General features: G+C 38.4%; 1 protein-coding gene across 9 annotated transcripts in view; it reads left to right on the top strand.

Moving 5' to 3' along the window:
- RALGAPA2 (Ral GTPase activating protein catalytic subunit alpha 2) overlaps positions 1-15,572 on the top strand; it is a 320,348-nt gene that overhangs the window by 168,742 nt on the left and 136,034 nt on the right. For all 9 annotated transcript variants that reach the window (XR_011996989.1, XR_011996990.1, XM_072736512.1 and 6 more), the window contains 2 exons: positions 10,348-10,476; positions 14,790-14,918. Coding sequence is in view for 7 of the 9 variants with exons in the window: in XM_072736512.1 (XP_072592613.1) it covers positions 10,348-10,476; positions 14,790-14,918 (258 nt within the window). In the remaining 2 variants the exon portion in view is untranslated. The remainder of the gene's footprint in view (positions 1-10,347; positions 10,477-14,789; positions 14,919-15,572) is intronic.

Raw genomic sequence — 15,572 nt, 5'->3', positions numbered from 1 at the left:
ATGAGGCCCGTTACTCACAAATGTCAAATGGTGCTTCACTGACCCTGGATTAACATTTTCTCTTCCTAAGGAAGGGGAACATGCTTGGGTTTGTGTCCAGACCTTTGGACAATTTCTGGCCTTCATTGATCTCCCACTCCATGTGTGTCAGTGAAAACACTGAATGATGCTCTCTTAGATCTTTCTTCTCTAGGTTTTCAAGATTCCAAGGGGATACACTAAATATCCTTGTTACCCAAATTCAGTAGAGAGACATTTTCCCTACTTAATTTCTGTACTTTATTCTAAAGTAATACAAGTGTGCGGTCAGACCCTAACTTGGATTCCAGCCCGAGAGTGACATGAGTGTTCTGCTTGGTGTCATTGGCAATATTGACTGAACCTCACTGCACCTTGCAGCCATGGCATTAGGCAGCACCTGAGTATATTAAGCCTATGGTTTCATCCAATAATTTCTTACTAATATTCTCAAGAAAATATATTTCTAGGTGATGCGTTCCTGAAACAGGATGAACAGTATGCTGCCTGTGGCTGTAGGACCTATATTAATTCTAGGAGGGCATGTTGCGGTCATTGCGGTAATTCCTACATTAATGGTATTACTTGCATGATTATGCTCCATAAGTGCATTTCTAATCTGTAATCTGTGAAGGCAGTGACTCTTTGCCTTTGCTTCTGTGCCAGAACATCGTGAAAGCTATGGAAGAGTGGGGAGGAAGAGCCAGTGGAGAGACTTGAGCTGTCTGCCTCAGAATATCCTGAATATCCTCCTATCTCACCTCATCCATCCCGCTCCTAGGCCCTTATAAATTCTTGGGGTGTATACAAATGCCTTTCTGCGTCTACTTGTCCCCCAGCATTGTCTACTAGCTTTGGTCCCATTTCAGAGTGCTGCACCTATCTCCAGCACTCTAAGCGTCCTTTGTGCACGCAGGAGTCTGCTGCAGCCTTGACACTTTCACTGTCATCACTCACCAGCAGCAACTTATTGAAGGCCTCATTTGCTGAAGTCCCATTGTCAGGAGTTAATAACTGCTCTGAGCATTGCATCAACCTCATTAAACCAGCCTGTTGTACAAACTGTAATGTTGTAGATTGGAGGCTATCAGGGTCACAACTAACATAGTCATTACATAGTCAGGCCATGGTGTCTTCAAGGCATGATTGCTGCAGCTGCTAAGTCACGTCTCTTTACGACCCTCCAACAGTTTTTTTCATCTTACGGAATCATAAATGTGCCGGAATTTCCTGATGGGTTTGCCATCTCTGTGGTAGTCTCCCCTAGTGAGCTGTGAAATGCCCATTATAAGAAACACACATAAGGGACACCTGGGTGGCTCAGGGGTTTAGCACCTACCTTCGGCTCAGGGCGTGATCCTGGAGTTCTGGGATCGAGTCCCACATCGGGCTCCTTGCATGGAGCCTGCTTCTCCCTCTGCCTGTGTCTCTGCCTCTCTCTGTGTGTGTGTCTCTTATGAATAAATAAATATGTAATCTTTTTTAAAAAAAGAAACACACGTGACTGCAGCTCCTCCTGATCCATGGCCTGCAAGCAGGGTATTGTTGGTCAGAGTAAAAGGGGCTTTAATTTCGTTCATGTTGCTGAGGATTTAGAGGTGAGAGAATAAATCAATTCATATGACAGAGGGTAAGTTCTTTCTCAGAGTATCTGATCTCTGAATACCCTGAGCATCCTTATGCTAATTTGCTAAGCTCCAAAAATATTTTGAGAACAGGTGAATGCCATGTCATAGGCTCTGGCTTTTTGCCCACCCCAGAAACAACAGGCCTTTCCATTTTAAACCTCTACATTCTCTCTAAGATGAAGAAACATGTTCACTCTCACAGCTTTATATTCAGTGGTGTCCTGGAGATTACAGCCAGGGCAGTTAGGTAAGGAAATGAGATAAACGGCATCCAAACTGGAAAGCAAGAAGGAAAGTTCTCTATAGTCACAGGTAATATAATCTTGTATAGAAAACCCTAAGGAATTCCCACAATCACAAAAAAACTCCTGTTAGAATGAAAACATGAATTCAGCAAAGTTGCAGGATACCGAATCTATATACAAAATTAACTGTGTTTCTGTATACCACAATGGACAATATGAAAATAAAATTAAGACAGTTTAATTTACAGTAGTATCAGAGTGAACAAAATGTTTTAGTAATAAATTTAACTTAGGAAATGAAAGAGATATACTAAAAACTATAAAACATTGCTGTAAGAAATTAAAGACTAAAATAAATGGGAAAATGTCCCATATCCCTGAATTGGAATACTTAATATTGTTAAGATAACAATATTCCCCAAACTGATTTGTAAATTCAATAGGATCCTTAGAAAATTCCAGTGGCCTTTCTTCCAGAAATGGAAAAGCTTATCCTAAAATTTTTAGGCAATTACAAGAAATCTCAAATAGCTAGGACAATCTTGAAAAAGAACAAAGCTAGAGGACTCACAGTTGCTTTTCAAAATTCACCACAAAGCTACTGTAATCAAAATGGTGTTGGTGCTAGTAAAAACTTGGATATATAGATGAATGGAATAGAATTAAGAGTCCAGAAATAAACTCATATATCTCTGGTCAACAGATTTCTGACAAGGTGGCCAAGATGGTTAAGTGCGAGAAGAATAATCTCTTCAACAAGCGGTACTCAGACAACTGAATATACTTGTGCAAAAGTATGCAGTTGGATTCCTCCTTCACACCATTAACACAAAAGACACTAACACAAAATGGATCAAATATATTAATGTAAAATGGACCAAAGACCTAAATGTATGAACTAAAACTATAAAACTCTTAGAAGAAATTATTAGATTTGCCATCAAAAGCACAAGCAACAAAAGAAAAAATGCTAAAAGTACACTTCATGAAAATTAAAAATTTTTCTACACCAGAGGACACTATCAAACAAGTGAAAGACAACCCACAAAATAGTAGAATATATTTGCAAATCCTGTATCTGAGAAGAGTCTAGTGCCCAGAATACATGAAATATTATAACTCAGTAGCCAAAAGACAATAGATGAAAGATTTAGACATTTCTCCAAAGAAGATATAATGGCCATCAAGCATGGGAAAAGATGTTCAGCACCATTAGTCGCCAGGGAAATAAAAAAAAAACAAAGCTATAGAGAGATACCACTTCACACTCACTAGAATGGCTATCATACTTTTTAAAAAATAAATGTTGTCAAAGAAGTGGAGGAATTGGAACCCTTCATATGTTACTGGTAAGAATGTGAAATGGTAAAGCTGCAATGGAAAACAGTTTGTTACTTCCTCCAAAGTTAAAACGTAGAAGCACCATATGAACCAGCAATTCCATTCCTAGGTATATACCCAGAAGTATTGACAGTAAGTATTCAAATGAAAATTGGTGCACAGATTTTCATAGTAGCACTATTCACAATCACCAAAAGTGAAAACAACCCAAATGTCCATCAGCAGATGAAAGGATAAACAAAATGTAGTGTATCAGCATAGTGGAATATTACTGGGCCATAAAAAGGAATAAAGTATTGCTACATGCTGCAACATGGATGAACTGTGAAAAACCTGCCAAGTGAGAGCCAGGTAGAAAAAATACCACATAGTATATGAGTCTATATTCTGAAAAGCCCAGGGCAGGCATATCCACAGAGACAGAGAAGTAGGTGAGTGGCTGACTGGTGGGCAGGAATGGAGAATGACTGCTAATGGGTAGAGGGTTTTCGTTTTGGAGAGATGAAGGTAGTTTTAAATTAGTGGTGATAGTGCACAATTTTATGAATCTACTGAAAACTACTGAGTTGTACACTTTAAAATGTTTTTTACTTGAGAGAGAAAGAGAAAAAGAAAGGAAGAAAGAAAGAAAAAAGAATATAAAAGAAAGAAGGAAACAGAGGACATGAGCAAAGGGAGAAGCAGGCTCCCGATATGGGACTTGAGCAGGGAGCCCGATATGGGACTTGATACCAGGACCCCGGAATCATGACCTGAGCCAAAGGCAGATGCTTAACCAACTAAGCCACCCAGGAGCCCCTGAGTTGTACACTTTAAAGGGTGAATTTTATTACATGTAAATTATATCTCAATAAAGCTCTCCCTGGTGGTCTAGTGGTTAGTATTTAGCACTCTCAATAACACTCTTACAGATAAGAAAGAGAAGCAATCGAGACAACCTGATCACATACCAACTTCAATATAAAATAAAATTCATATGTTTCTTAAAATCAGTTAATCAACCAGTCAGTCCCCCATTTTTCCCGAAGCAGTCAGACAGTCTCTCCATTTGAAAGCTAGCAGAATTTTTCCTCACAGATGCAGGATTAACTACAAGCAATCATAAAAGCATTCAAGGCTCTCTTTAGGGCTGAGGGTTGCAGTGACTTTCTCTGCCACCTGCCTGATGTTCGGTCACTCCTGAAATCCTGATTCCATGCAAATGGCCATAGGAGTTCCTGTGGCCATCAGAAGTTCATTTTAGGTTTCTCACTCCCTTTTACCTTTGCACCCTGCTGTCAGGGAAGCTCAGTGTCTTCTCCATAGCATATTTCATGGTGAGAAGTACTAGGGGACTTTGTTTTTCTAGCTACAGAACTCAATTACTCTGACCCAATTACTCTGTCCTGTCGTATTTCTTCTGGCCTTGGTAACATAGTTACACCCAGAGAGGTCACATTTGTCCAACATTTACAAAAATCTCTGCTTTTTCTCCAAACAGATCATAACCATATTTGGCCCTTTTAATGGATAACATGTAGCATATTCTTTGACTCAGATCTTGAAAGGAATTTTTAGCTTTCTTCTGCTGTGTTTTTATTTTCAGTGACTTTTCCAGAAGCACAGTGCTCATGACATGATCTGCTGAGATTCTTTTAAAGGCCAGAATAATAATAACCACTTTATTTTTATACGTGAAAAGTCCTATCTGAACCAATGTAGAGAATGAAGAGGCCAGGTAGCAGCTATGGTATGTAAAGGGTGTCTTTTACACAGAGCTGAGGACACAGAGACCTACTAGCTGAAGAAAGGGGCCAAGGCCTTGGGACTTTGAGGGATCTGTTCTTCCAGTAACTAAAATTTTTTTTGTCACTCGGCATTTCTGAGCTGGCTAATAGATAATTGATACTTCGAATATGTCTTCAAGGTACTGTAGGTTTGTAGCTGCCTTTTTAATTGTTAAAGTTTAAATTATATCCAGGGTTAGTGTTAAAAGTATCCTTTTGCATTCAAATATTTTGATAATTAGTAATTCTATTTGGGTGTGAAATGAGTTGAACCTTTTCATTAACCAGATTAATGAGATAACTAGATCTGAACATTATGCCTGTTACCAAACAAAAGAGCTCCCTCTAGATTTTTCTAGATAAAAGGCAGGTATCTTTGAAAAATAGTGAAAATATTCATTATGTAGCATTTTATTTTTCTTAAAGTAAAAAATTAAGAAGGAGATTAGTGATTTTTTTCTATACATGAATTTTATTTCTTAACGATTCTCTTTGGCCTCCTGGAAGGTCTGTGTGACTTTAGGTGGAATAACCGGATCTGTTTGCTCCTGAGGAGCAGGCACGAGTCCGCTGAGGAAAGGCAGGGAGACAGATGGTCGGCTATTGTGTTACAACCATCATCTGCTGGGCCGTGAGCAAATATTAAGTGAATAATATATATGTAATTGGTGTGAAAGTACAGTTGCAACATTTCTAATTCCATTTGAATGATGGCTACTTCTTGAACATTTGTGTTTCATAGAATACTATATTGAAATGTTTTTGTTTACAGGGTTAATCCATTTTAAACTGCTTTAAAGTGAACATTTTCCCCCATTTTTGACACCACTGTGCAATATTTTGAATTGAAATGGCCTGTAATGGCCCTTTTTTTATTTTCCATAACAACACGAGCGCTAAATTATAGCTGTGCAATTATGTAGACAATGGAAATGCTTCCAAAATGAATCCTTCCTTTTAAATTTTCATTTTGTGTAATTGTTGGAAGGTTTGGAGCCATAATAAACAAAATTATTTTACACATTTATCGTTCTAAAGGTCAATTATAAGAGAACTAAAGAAACAACACTATGCAAAATGAATAAACCAATTTCTATTGCCATCACCATATGTTTTTCTTATCACTTATGGTTTTTCCAGTTACTGTGTACATAGCATTCAATTAAAGCGATTCATTTACCAGGCTGAATGTGGTTTGTGTTTATAGAACGGTGCTTTGGAGGAGAGGAAACAACACGCCTCTATTTGAATTACCTGATTTTTTGTAAGATCAGTGATAAGAGGCAGATGTTCTCGCCAGTTACTTTCTCATAAGCCGGAATCTTTTGATAAGCTGCAAACTCACAATTATCATCTTACAATCCACTTTCGCACTCAATGTGTACAATGCATGTGGACTTTTAACGAAAAACAGGAGAATACTACTTTGGTGGTTTGTTTGCTATATTGCAGTATATTGCAGAATGAAGTTTATTTCCTTTGAGCAAAAACATGTAAAAGAGTTTTGTCTGTGCTTCATACTGGTCAGTTTTCAAGAATAAACTTGATTCCTGTTTTAGAGTCCATTTTTCATTGGACTTATTGTTTTACTTAATTGTTTTTAGCCTGTTTAGAGTGTGGGAAAAGAAACTAATTTTTGCTACCAGATTCACTTGTTTTGGGTAAATTCTGTAACTCCTATAAATTCTATAAATTCTTCTAGAATGAAAGCTAGAAAATCTAAAAATATCATTTTCCTATTTTTATTTTATTATTTGCCATAGAAATTCTCTATACATTATAGCTAATTGCTAGAATGCTTTGCTAAGAATGTTATTTGAGAGTATTAATTTCTAGAGTTTTTTAATATCTGAAATAATGTAATCTGAGAGGCTTATTTATGCCACCTTTGAATCTTTTGCTCTTTCTGAATATCAGCACTGAATTCTGCGAAGTAAATCTACAAAGTAAATTCTAGAAAGTGAAATCCTTCAGAGTCCTTACCTTTTTGGGAAAAAAAAATTGTTACTGTATTTATTTCTGATGGCCCTTTTCAGTTTAGAAGGACATGTGTTCACATATATACTTCAGATATGACTTTGTATCCATCTTTCATGGAAGAGAAGCATGAAGCCCTAAGTATGACATGATCAGCCCATAGTCAAATACACTAGGCCTTGAACCTAAGCCACAAGGCCCCAGTCCTAGATCTCTTTTCATCACGCAGGGTTTGTGTGCAGGAGCATTTCCCACTCGTGGTCACAAAAATGGAGGTTTCGCTAAATAGCATCCAGTCACCCAGTAAGAACGACAGCCTTTTTCTTCACCTTCACTGGTCCTTAAGACTCTTAGGTAGGCCAGCTGGAGCAGGGACAGAGCTTTTACACCACGCTGAGGATCAAGCTCCCCTTTATGACAAGGGGAGCCTCTGTCAGTGCTATTTAACAGAAATTTGGTAGCCTTGCTTTACCATAATTGTATTAGAAATACATTAAAAAATAAGGCTTATTTTTTATTTGTGATGTAGGATACTAGTTTTCCAGAATAATCTTAAGTTAAAAAAAAAAGTGAGTTGCTTTCAAAAACAGACAAATAATGCTCACTTTGGACATGTATATGGCAAAAGGCACAACGTCGTACATGAATAATTAACATTTGGGAAGCAGCTTCCTGTCTTCTCTATATATGAAGCCCAGGAAAGTGTGTGGAAAATTTCACAGTTTCCAGATTTTTATTTTTCCAGAGATTCCAGCCATAGCTGTGATCTTACTGTATGGAAGGGAAGGTGAAAGAAAGATTCTACTAGAAATGAGTAGAACCTTTGGTGGATGTGCCTTTATTGGGAATATGCAGCTGCTCTCTTTTGAGCACCACACAGTTATTCCTAATTTTAACATGTTACCACAAAGATAGAATCTTTGGGTTGTTCCATTTCAGTGTGGATAAGCAAAATAAGCAGGCATATGGCCATAATTTGGCTGACTGGCCATATAGTTCCCTCTTTGACTCCCACATTACCCCTACCCCAGTGCTGACTGTAACTGTGACAACTACCCAGGCCCTGCTTCTCCTCAGGACTCTGTCTTACGTGGGTGGCAGGGTTGGGTAGGCTAGCCATCTGTTGCTTTGCCCTCTCTTTCCAATCTTCTTGCCCATAGAAACAGGTTCCGTTGAAGTGACTGGCCCAGATCCAGGGGGTGTGGGACTTTATCTCAGCTCCATGCATTTCTGCTGTCTTTAGCATCAATGGGAACTTAGTAATTTTTTGTGAATGCCCCATTTACAGAGCATTACCTTTATGCAGATAAATTTTGTGAAGCAAAATGGATTTCATGTACAAATTCGAGCCCTAGATTCTTAAAGAATTCAGTTCATAATTCCCACAAATTTGTCCCAGAAAAGCATTTTTTAAAAGTTAAACTCTAAATTCCAGTGGTGAAATTGGCTTATTTAAGTTATATGCCAAATATTTTTAAAAATCCACAGAGTTCAAAGCTCAGTTCCTCATCTCAACAGATGGAATTAGCACAAACATAACAAAGTTAACATCATGGTTGTTTGCATTATTAATCTTCAGATGCATGGCATTCTGCTACCTTGCTGGCCAGGTTTGCATGAATCCTTTCACTGCAGCATATGTCAACAGAAATGTGTTTCCATCTGCTGCCGGGTAGCTTGATGCCTGATATTCCGAGACAAGGCCCAGCACAATGCGTACCTCTGTGAGTAATTACAGGTGTGTGGTGAGGAGCCCAGGGCATTAATCAGAGGTTTAATTATGAAAAAGGTGGATCTTTTGTTCCACTCTTGGAGCATGAGTTTACTACACACTTTCTAAACTGCAGCATCCATCTGCTGAGCCCCTTAGAATGTTTGCCTTGGCTGATATGGACCCTAAAGTGTATCAAAGGACGTGATTAAAGTAGAGTTAAACATTAACCTGGGAGAAGTGTGGGTCAGGTTTTTCCCTTCCTTCCTTCCTTCCTTCCTTCCTTCCTTCCTTCCTTCCTTCCTTCCGTTTATCTGTTTTTGGTATAGGATAAATTCTGTTTATCTATTTTTGGTATAGGATAAATTCTGAAATGCTAAAACTTTAAATTGGTACTTGCTAAACTATTTACCATATCTGAGCTCTAAAAGAGTAAGCATTGTACAGTCATTTTAAGGATATAAACAACACAATTTGTAGAAACTAAATGAATCCATTATGTAAGGGAAAAAATAAATCTTTACTTGGGAAAAAATGTATTGAGAACACATAAAAATTCTCTTTCAGGATTACATGTTGTGAAATGAGGTTATTTTTGTTGCAAAGGACTTAACATATTAGAATTTGGCATGTTGCTACTACTTTGCTCTAACTTAAGCAAATTAAATCAGGATTATTTTAAAGAGTTTCTTAAATAGCCACCCTGAAATCTGAGAAAAGAAACTAGATTTTTTTTTTTTTTTTGTATTATGTCTCTTGCTTGGTTTTTGAGACTAACTATAGGTTAAATAACTACAAGACATATAAAGTCTAGTACGTCAGTAGATTTGATTAATGTGCATGGCCTAGAACTGCATAAAGAAGTTTGTGGTTTTCTGACTAATCCCCCATGTACACACACATTTGCACAGATGGTTACAGAGATGTGTCCTGGCCATGGGTAGTAGGAATGCTGCCCAGTGGTGGAGTCCTGCTTTGCCACAGGCTGGAATGTGCTGGCTGCCTCACAACAGAGCTGGTGGGCAGGGGCTAGCCTCCCACCCACCAAGGACAAACAGGCCATTCCAGTCACAAGAACACCAGGTGTCTGGGCAGTTGATGGTATTCACACTGCACACCACGTAAAAGGCAACTGCTGTATTTGCACTTTTGCATCATGATCACACTTGTACCCAGAGCCATCCCAACTGTCTGAGCTTAGAATATTACTGCTCTCCATTCATTCCCATTGATTAACACAGAATTATCCAAAAAGTGAAAATTTCCATCTCTTAGCCTACTTGTGACTTTTTAATGTAACAGTGTGCTTTAACTTTTGAAAGTTGAAGACTACTAGAAATGATCAATGTTTGCAGGTTTTATTTGTATACCTACCTCAGCACTCCTATAGGTTGTTCAAAGAGCTCACCTTTAGGTAAAAGAAGGAGTGTCTAGTCCCAGCGCCATGATTTAGATTTGGGGCATGTCATCTTACAACTTAGTGTCCATTCTTTTATCTGTAAAATGGGTACAATAGCCCTTGAACTAACTCATCTCTCAGTTTCCCTTTTACTGAAAAATTTCTGTGACCTGTGTTCCCTCAGATTATCATACAGTGTCCATATGTATACTTGCTTTGTTATTGAAAATTACAGTTGTGTTTTTTTATCTTCCTTTTTAAGGATATCTTAAACACCATTATAAGGCACTGTCCACCCCGCTTCTTCTCCTTGGGTTTGCCTGGCTTCTCAATGCTGGTAGGGGACTTCATCACAGCTGCTGCCAGGGTCCTCAGTACAGACACGCCAGCGGTGAGTATGACAATGCTCAGCATCCACACTCCCAGGAGGCTTCGCAATCACTAACAAGGTTCAGATTTCTCCACTCTTAACAGGTGTTGACTCATTAGTGCAATGTGAAACTGGGCTCTCGGGTAGATGCCCTGGCAGCTGATGTGTGAAATTGTAGGATAAGATGACACACTGGTATTGGGAAGGCGTTTCATCAAAAGGCCAGAGTGTGAAAAATCATATCCTCACTAATATTTCAGCACATTTACACAGTCACAAGCAGGACTTGTCTTAGAGTCTATTAGCATTTTCCAGTAAATGGTGGCACAGAGAGATGTCTGCAGTAAAGAGAGAAATTTATCCCTTATTATATCAATAATTTTTAAAATAATTTTCTTGCTTATTATAAGTCTAATAGAAAATATATTTTTAAAATGTTAGAAATATTAGAACACTTAAATTTTAAGCAGATAATAAATAGATACTATTAATGTATAATAAAACTGGCAAAATTCTTGTACTAAAAAATTAGAATCAAATAGACTAAGTGAACATTCAGGGCTGCAAAAAGAAATTATTTGCAATTTCCACATTTACCTCCACTATTAGGGCAATGTGTTAATGCCTTTTGAGAGAATACTCTTATACATTTAAATTTAAAGGGCCTCTCAAAAAATAAAAAATAAAAATAAAAATAAAAATAAAAAATAAAGGGCCTCTCACTTTTGTGCTCTATACAACTGTTATCTGTTCAGACTCAATTGTTTTTCTCTGCAAATGGCGTAAGTGAAATAAGCTTTATCGTTTGCCAGGGACTTGTATTGAAATCAATATGAGTATCTAGGTATGCAAATTTTATTTGACATGGTTTTACTTTTTCACTCTACTTATTTCTCCTGTTCAGGGTAAATTCAAATCCAAACCTGGATTTTAAATTAAGTTGTTTTTTAATACTGTATATAGCTGGCATTTCACGCTGGTATTTTTACGTGCTAACTTCTTCTTATAAAGTAAAAAGCAAAAGGAAGGGAAAAGAGGAGAGACGAAGGATGAAAGAAGAAAAGAAAGGTAGAAAAAAAGAAAAATGTTGAGTTTATTCAACTTTTTTGGTGAAGAATATGACAAATTTTTATTCTTCTTTATTTCTGAAGAAAATTGTAGGATAATCATTCTCAAAGAACCTTCACATTTATTTTTAAGCATTTAGATCAACATTGAAGAAACTCACAGGATATAGTGTTAATATCTGTGCGTGAGTTTCTAGCAGCCACAATAGAATCATATGCAGACCCCAGAGGGACAGCAGTAGAATAGTTCTATGGTGAGAAGTGGAGGGGAAAACATGTATTAGAAAGATCTTCAAAAAAAAACCCAGAAAGATCTAGAAAGATCTTCATGGGAGAAGTGATGCAGAGACCTGAAATATCATCAGTGTTCATCAGATAAATGGGGACAGCAGGAGGCAGAGACCTGAAATATCATCAGTGTTCATCAGATAAATGGGGACAGCAGGAGGCACCCCATATCCTGAGATACTTATTGAGCACCCACTGGGGTAGAGAAGTAGTGAAAACCATCTAGCCCCTGTCTTTGTTGGGGTTATAAACATGTGAAATGACTATATTACATGTCAGAAAATGATGTATGCAAAGAAAAAAACCAAAGCAGGGGTGCTGGGGACCATGGTGGAATGACATAATGTCTTCAAGAAGCTTTAAAGTATTGAAAGTGGAAACTTCTTAGTGAATTTTAAATATTGAAATGAAAAAGAAAAAAGAAAAAAGAAAAGGATACAGATGAGCCAAGAGTGGTAAAATCTTGAATCTTGGTATTGGGTATATAGTTGTAACACTCTCCTTTTATGTTTAAAGATCTTCTTAACTTAAAAATAAAGGAAAAGAAAAGGCAGCCGATGAGGGGACAGACTGATGGAGGTGTGGGGTAGTATCACAGAGAAGGACAGAACTCAGGTCAGATGGAGCTCATCAATGTGAGATGCCTCTCTACCCCTGAGGGGGTATGACATACAAACCTGGACTTCAGGAGGGAAGTCTGGTCTAGAGAGAAATGTCAGGGAGTCCAGCATACACGAAGCATTGAAATCATAGATCTGGAATATCCTTTGCAAGTAAGTACAGATCTGAAGGAGAAGGGGCACAGGACTACACTTGGCGTCACAGTTTGGATCCAAAGGAAATGAGGCATTCTGGCACAGAGACTGTCAGATCGCTGTAGGAACAAAGAAAGGTGTTCCAGGGCCAATTGGTGAAGTGTTTCCAGGCCCAAGAGAGCTAGTACCTGCATCCAGGGGCCAGGTGAGGAAAGGCTTGGGTGGTGACCACAGAGCTTTGTGTGGTACAGATCACATAACAAGCTGTACTCACTGACCAACTTTGGCAAGTCTTAGCATTTTCAGTTTGCCCTAGTGGTTTCAAATCTTTGTATTTAAAAAAGAAATGAGATAAACCATTAATGATATAGCAACTTCATCCCTGATGCTATAGAGCTGCCATCACTTTGGCCTGCACTTGGCTTCAGTAAGCATCTGATACTCTGATCTCCCTGAAAGCATCATCACCTCACACTCCTGCTCCGTACTGATAGCGCCACTGCTGGTGGAATGAGGTGGGCACTGTGCTATGTGGCTTGGGAGTCACTACCTGGGAGCTGCAGTGCTTTTCTCAGTCTCTGCCTACAGGAGCCCCCAGTTCCTGCAGCACACGCCCACATGGCCTCTGGGCTCTGTGCTCCTGGGCCTTTTACAGGTCCATGGGTGCCCCAGGTCTTCTGCCCTCTCCATTCCCACTGCCCACACAGGCCTCGTGCCGCTCACCTCACTGCCTCACTCTGCTGGCCTGGTTGGCTCCTCTGGCACCATGTGACTTTTAGCAGCAGGTTGTCTTAGTGTCTCTAACTGTCCTGAGCAGAGCCAATCATTACTTCATTTTGGTTCCCAGAGAGTATCTCTCTGCCTGTTTTACATTGTCTTTGGACCCGTGTGCTGATGAGAACCAAGAGAGGTAAAAAATGTTCTGGGCTCCCACAATATCCCCACTATATGGTTCTCATAGCCACATCACTGTGTTGTGTATCAGTGCTAATTGCCTTTTCTCCCACACCCCACATGCCACACTGCCATCTCTGCTTTACTCTCCTACCCTCAGATGCTTAACAAAATAGGCCCAGTGGGACTCTGGAGTTAGGTGGCCTCAGTGCAAATCAGGGTCTGTCACTTGAAAAACCATTTAATTTCTCGGAGCCTCAGTTTTCACACTTGTAATATGGAAATGATAATAGTATCTATTTCATTGGATTGTTGAGGGTATTCTTTTTTTTTTTTAAGATATTATTTATTTATTCATGAGGGACACAGAGAGAGAGGAAGAGACACAGGCAGAGAAAGAGGCAGGCTCCATGCAGGTAGCCCGATGCGGCACTGGATCCTGGGACTCCAGGATCACACCCTGGGCTGAAGGTTGGCGCTTAACCACTGAGCCACCCAGGCGTCCCTGTTGAGGGTATTCTAAGAGCCCTTATAAAGCATTTAGAACAGTGCCTACCACTATAAGTGTTAGCTGCTACTGTTAGAATTATCAGATAATAGTAGAGAGACAGAAGGTAGATGGACAGATGGGTAGATGGACGAATGGCATACCTTTGTTATCCTGGTGCCTGCCCCATTCTTGGCTAATCATAGCTGCCAGTAAGTGTTAGCTGGATTGAAATCTAGAAAAAAGTGTCTCCTTTAATATATACGTAATTCCAATAATGAACAAACAAGTAATTTTGTATCTCACTAGATATCAGACACTATATGTTATTTTGCAAAGTAGTTCTTGATGAGACAGGAAATTTGGTAGGTGGTGTCTGCTTTCTGTCTCTGCTTTCTGAAATTCAGCCCAACCCCTCTTCCTTACGATTTTTTGTTAACTGTCTTAATAATATTAAGTTGATATCACTTACCTTGCTTTGTCAAGAATATTGACTAAAAAATAAATAAAAATAAAAGGTAAAAATCATGATTGAGTCATTTGCTCTTCTGACTCAGAATGTATCTGCAGACCAGTTTTCACAATGCGTATATGAGTATAGTGATATTTTCCATTCCTTGGAACTTTGCTTTTTCATTTAGGCAAACCTCTCTTACTTAAATATTCACCTGGAGGAAAATAACCCGGCATAGTGTGATACCTCTTATCTAGGATAAAATAATTGTAAAGATTTTCTCCCAAAATCATGAAACAAAGCATGTTGCTTATGTAAAGTTTATGACTTAGAAAAAGAAAAAAATGGTGTTTTCCCTTTTTTTTGTATGTGTGTGCGTGTGTATGCAGACACCTCATTCAGAAGCTCTCACCATTCTCGGTTCTCTTGTCTGCTTTCCAAATACCTACCGGGACATCCCTTTACTACAGTCTGTGCCGGAAGTCAAGGAAGTTATCACAGGAACCGAAGATGTCAAGGTACCTCATGCATTTGAATGAATCTCAAGTTTAGTATTTTACAATTCTAGCTCTGTGGTTATCTCTTCCATTATCATACATTGATCTACTTATCTCTGAAAATTCTGCTTTATTGTTTAAATCTTTCAGTAGTTATTGTTGTTGTTTTCCAGAAGGCTGTTTTAGGGGGATTAAATGTATTAGATTCAGAGCATATTACAGTTAGAACTGATATGTTCCTTGGGTGTATTTTATTAGATCTGCTTATCATGCCTATGGATTGTAATTATGTAATGAATCATCGTTTGTAATAAATTTTGGTCTAATTGTGCTGCATTAGTGCATCAAATGAGTTTATAAGAAATAATTGTAGTAAGCCAAATATTCAGTCCCATTGTTAGCCTGATTAAATACTACTAATAGTTTGAAATGTCAAGTTATTAATTCCTTAGAGAATAAAAGTAAAGTATTTGTTCTCTCCTTAACTGACTTTGGGGCAAACAAAAATGCTTTTCAAATCTCAGAATCAATCTATCTATCTACTTATGGTACATAATTATAATATATAATTTAGCGTATAATATATAATCTAATAGAAGTAAAAGAAAACTGAGCTTTTCCTATCTGAAGTCTCAATTGCTTTGCTAGGTTTTTATTGCATGGCCAGAAGCCCTC

This window comes from Vulpes vulpes, chromosome 14 (genome assembly GCF_048418805.1).
Source record: "Vulpes vulpes isolate BD-2025 chromosome 14, VulVul3, whole genome shotgun sequence".
Classification (NCBI taxonomy): Eukaryota; Metazoa; Chordata; class Mammalia; order Carnivora; family Canidae; genus Vulpes; species Vulpes vulpes.
This window is presented reverse-complemented; position numbering and strand designations above follow the sequence as displayed.